The sequence below is a fragment of the Podarcis filfolensis genome (assembly GCF_964270895.1).
Source record: "Podarcis filfolensis genome assembly, chromosome: 2".
Lineage (NCBI taxonomy): Eukaryota > Metazoa > Chordata > Lepidosauria > Squamata > Lacertidae > Podarcis > Podarcis filfolensis.
In genome coordinates, this window is record NC_139605.1 from 109,087,866 (window position 1) to 109,092,342 (window position 4,477).

Consider the following 4,477-nt stretch of genomic DNA (forward strand, 5'->3'; position numbering starts at 1 on the left):
GGCCAGACAGTTGCACAGCAGATGGTATAATTGGATTTGCAATAACAGAAGGGCAGACTTCTCATTTGCTGAAGTAGGATCAGAGAATGCAACATCACATTCAATATTATTTTGCTTTTGGCACGGTTTCTATTTGGCAATCCTCACATCCGCAATTGTGTCTGTATCAGAATATGTATGTCAAGGCGACATGATTTATTCCCACATGGAAACACTTGTTGACCCAGATGTAAAGACAGTGAGATGCACCTTTGCTTTAAAACTTGGAGCAGGAAATTAGTAAATGGAAATAGATGAAGTACCACAACACCCACCCGCAAATCATTTGCAAACTTGTAGGCTCAGCCAGAGGAATCCTGTGGCAAACTGTGTTTATCCTCATATTGTTTTCCTTCTTTAAATGGACAGGAGGATGTAACTAATAAAGAGGGAAACAATTCTGTGAACACATCTTTTATAGTTAGATGCTGCTAGCAGTGTATATTTACAAAAACAAGCCACATATGAAACATTCAATTACTGCTGAATTGCATAGGTGTTTCCATCCTTTTATAGTGATTCTTCATGGCAGATTCCAGGGCTGCATTTTCTGAAATGAGTTTTTATTGCAGCACACCAGTCTTGTATTCATTAAGCATCCTATGTCAGAAAACAGGACAGTGTTCAGTCCTTAACTGCTGCATTTATTTCCTGCTGCTCAAGTTGCTTCAGCAAATTCCTCCTCTGGAAATAGCGATATACTCTGACACTACAGAGGTAGCCACCATACAAGGTAAGGAGCATCATGGACCCAGAGAATGCTTTATAGCCAAAGTCAGCCAGCTGCTTTGCAGAAGCCATTATTGCTGTGAAGAAAGCAAAGGGGGGTTACTATTCAGGGAAGTTTTTAATGTGTGACATTTTAATGTATTTTCAATCTTTGTTGGAAGCCACCCAGAGTAGCTGGGGAAACCCAGCCAGATGGGCGGGGTACAAATAATAAATTATTATTATTAATAATAACTCATTTGATCATTTCTATTGTACCTGAGGTACGATCAAAGGAAGGAGTTGAACAGAAAAACACATTTTAGCAATGTAAAAGGTAAAGGTACTCCGACCGTTAGGTCCAGTCGCGGACGGCTGGGGTTGGGCGCTCATCTCGCTCTATAGGCCAAGGGAGCCTGTGTTTGTCCGCAGACACCTTCCGGGTCATGTGGCAAGCACATGTGGCAAGCACTTTGACTTGCTTTTGAACTGCTAGGTGGGCAGGAGCTGGGACCGAGCAACAGGAGCTCACTCCGTTGGGGGGATTCGAACCGCCGACCTTCTGATCGGCAAGCCCTAGTCTCTGTGGTTTAGACTACAGCGCCACCCGTGTCCCCTTTAGCAATGTAATCAAGGCTTTTCAGAAGCTAAAGAGTGAAATTGTTTTGGGAGAAACCAAGGTGGTGGTGATGGGGAGAATATATATCCAACCTCCTATTTCCCTCCTTGGGCTCATTCAGTTGACATATAATTCATACTAGGCATGTATGGCTTACTTCTGTTTGCTTGGTAAGAAGATCCTAATGCCAGGTACGTATATTCTCAAAAGATTTGAGGGAGATAGCTGTTGGGAGTAGGAACGAAATGGGTAATCGGGTAAAGATTTGGGGACCAGGTGGAGGCACAAGAGACTACAGGCAATTCCCCATTTACATGCATTCGAGTCACGTGTGACTGCACACTTGCACATTGCTGTGAACCCAAAAGTGGCACTTAAAGGGGCAAGAATGGCCCCCCAAAAAAGGTGAAAACGGCATCTAGCAATCGTACAAGTTTTTGCAAGTGCAATCCCAGGAGCCTTTGTACTGACCTTTGAGGCCTGTGGGAGTTTGAGCAAGGAGGTTTGGAGGGAGTCTGATAATTGATGCTGATTTTTTTAAAAAGGGGTTTTCAATGGTTTCCAGAGTTTAGAGGGTGTTTCAATGGTCATCCCAATACCTGTGATTTCACTTAACACACACGGCGCCTGGGAACATTAACCCTCGCATAAATGGGGAATTGCCTGTACTCAAAAAGGGAGTATGATGCACAGAGGGGATTTCACCAGCCTGCTTATCTGCTGCCTATTGACAGTAGAGGTCCCTTTTACTGGTTAACATTTTACTGAATTTCTAGATGAGCAAACATTTCCAAGGATAATATTGTTTAGGCTTGTTAAAGACTTAAGTCTTACTTAAGCACACCCAGAGAGAGAGGGGGAGAGAGATTGGCTCAAGGTCAAGTGAGCTTTATGGCTAAACAGGAATTTTAATCTGGGTCTCCCCAATCTAGGCCAAATACTCTAACCCAGGCATAGGCAAACTCGGCCCTCCAGATGTTTTGGGACTACAATTCCCATCATCCCTGTTAGCTAGGGATCATGGGAGTTGTAGTCCCAAAACATATGGAGGGCCGAGTTTGCCTATGCCTGTTCTAACCCACTATACCCTGGATTTTTTGGGGTGGTTACTGCATAGCATAACGTTTGTTATTATTTACTTTGTTATTATATTACTCTACAACGCAAAAAACAAAAAACCCAAGCAACTTAGAACAGACATACTAATACAATTAATAAGAAATACGTATTTTAAAACTAAGATAAAAAATGTTTCTGAATTACTACTGCAGATGTGGGGGGAAGTACCCTTCCACCCCACACCCGCGAAACTGGATGCCCTCATACAACCAAAACAAGAACAGAATCCACAATATCAATGCCCACAGAAACACCTGGGAGAATAAAAATGTCTTGGGCCGGCACCAAAAATATGAAGAAAGGTTGATGCCAGCTAAGCTTTCCTGACGAGAAGCAAACGGAGGAGGGGCCCTGACTGAAAACAGCCAATTTCTCATTGCCATCCCATCAAAAAGACCTTGAGAAAGGCATCCCGTTAGTTTAAACCCAGAAGTCTGAATTGGGCTTGGAAGCAAACTGGCAGTCTCTACGGTGAGACAGAATTGGTCTGCATTCAGACTTGCCTGGCCCAGTCCATAATCCAGCCCATCATAGGGGCACTCTGCTGCAATGGAAACCACCTGTGCCTCTGGGGACAGTAAGGAATGCAGGAGCCATGGCCATGTGCAGCCTTTAGTGCTCCCTCACTAGGGTTGCCACCTTGGTTCTGGCAAAATGTAGGGGTGGGTGGATGACTTTTCTCCCCCACCTCTGGTGCTGAAGTGACTTCAATGCTGATCTTTTCTGTGAACCGCCCTGAGACCCCTGGGCATATATTAAATCCAATAAATAAGTAATAAATGACAATAAACTCAGGGGTCAGCAAACTTTTTCAGCAGGGGGCCGGTCCACCATCCCTCAGACCTTGTGGTGGGCCGGACTGTATTTTGAACGGGGAAAAAATGAACGAATTCCTATGCCCCACAAATAACCCAGAGATGCATTTTAAATAAATGGAAATATTCTACTCATGTAAAAACATGCTGATTCCCGGACCGTCTGCTGGCTGCATTAAGAAGGCGATAGGGCCGGATTCAGCCCCTAGGCTTTAGTTTGCCTACCCATGATGTAACCTCTGAAAGATATGCAAAGTATAATGTGTGGGAAGCAAGTGTAGCTACCACCCTGACTACTCTAACAAAATGCATTTAGTATCTGCTGAATATTAAGTGAACTGGTAGATTCCCTGGCCAAAGGGTTCACAACCTGCTTTAGCCGGGGGGGGGGGGGGTGTGAGGGGACAATCCTGGAGGGAAAAACTGCTGGATTAGATTAAAAATCCACCCAGCAGGCCTTAGTTTGCCTACCCATGCAATAAAGCAACCCGTTACAGCCTAATAACGGGATGACCCCTCTGGAGTGTGTGTCGCGTACGCGCGCGCACGTTCACACATTGGAATTTGTCAATCTGCCACCCAGAGCTTAAATCGGCGACCTTTCACACAGCTTTCCAAACGCACGCATTTGGAGACGACCCCCTAACTTGGCAGAGAGGGAGACGACCTGAAAGACAGGACAAAGCGGTCTCAATACAGGACGTAGGATCTGACCCCGAAATATGGGGACAATCCTGCATTATACAGGCCAGGAGGCAACCCTGTCCCTCAGGGAAAGAGTGGCCTCGGCTGCACCTCCGCCTGTTTAGCCCCAGCTAACAGCGTATCAACAGGACCGAGCTCTACTAAGTTGGTTTTCGTCCATAGAGTTGGAAGGGCACCCCAAAGGTCATCTAGTCCAACCCCCGCAACCCAGTCTCTTACGGCTATCTGTAAAAATAAAATAAGAATGCAATCCCTCCCTGAGCGACACAACCCTGACAAATGAAGAATAACAATATAACGCCTGCCCCACGCACTCACTCGATTCACCGCCGCCCGGCGCAGTCGCGAAAAAAACCTCTCCTTCAGCTGCCTTGCTTGCGCGCGCAGCTGGCGGGGTTCACTTCCGGGGTTTTGGCGCACGCGCGAAGGGCGCGGTTTCCGGATCAACTGCTCCCCGCCTCTCGCCCCTCCC

At 46.1% G+C, this 4,477-nt stretch overlaps 1 protein-coding gene across 1 annotated transcript; it reads right to left on the reverse strand.

Annotated features, from left to right (window-relative positions):
- Nucleotides 1–437: 437 nt before the first annotated feature.
- On the reverse strand, nucleotides 438–4,423 carry COX14 (cytochrome c oxidase assembly factor COX14). Its single transcript, XM_083599065.1, has 2 exons — nucleotides 4,324–4,423; nucleotides 438–845 (listed from the first exon to the last, which is right to left on the reverse strand). The coding sequence occupies exon 2, from the start codon at nucleotides 838–840 to the stop codon at nucleotides 664–666; it is 177 nt and encodes a 58-aa protein (XP_083455191.1). The 5' UTR covers nucleotides 841–845; nucleotides 4,324–4,423; the 3' UTR covers nucleotides 438–663.
- Nucleotides 4,424–4,477: the final 54 nt, after the last annotated feature.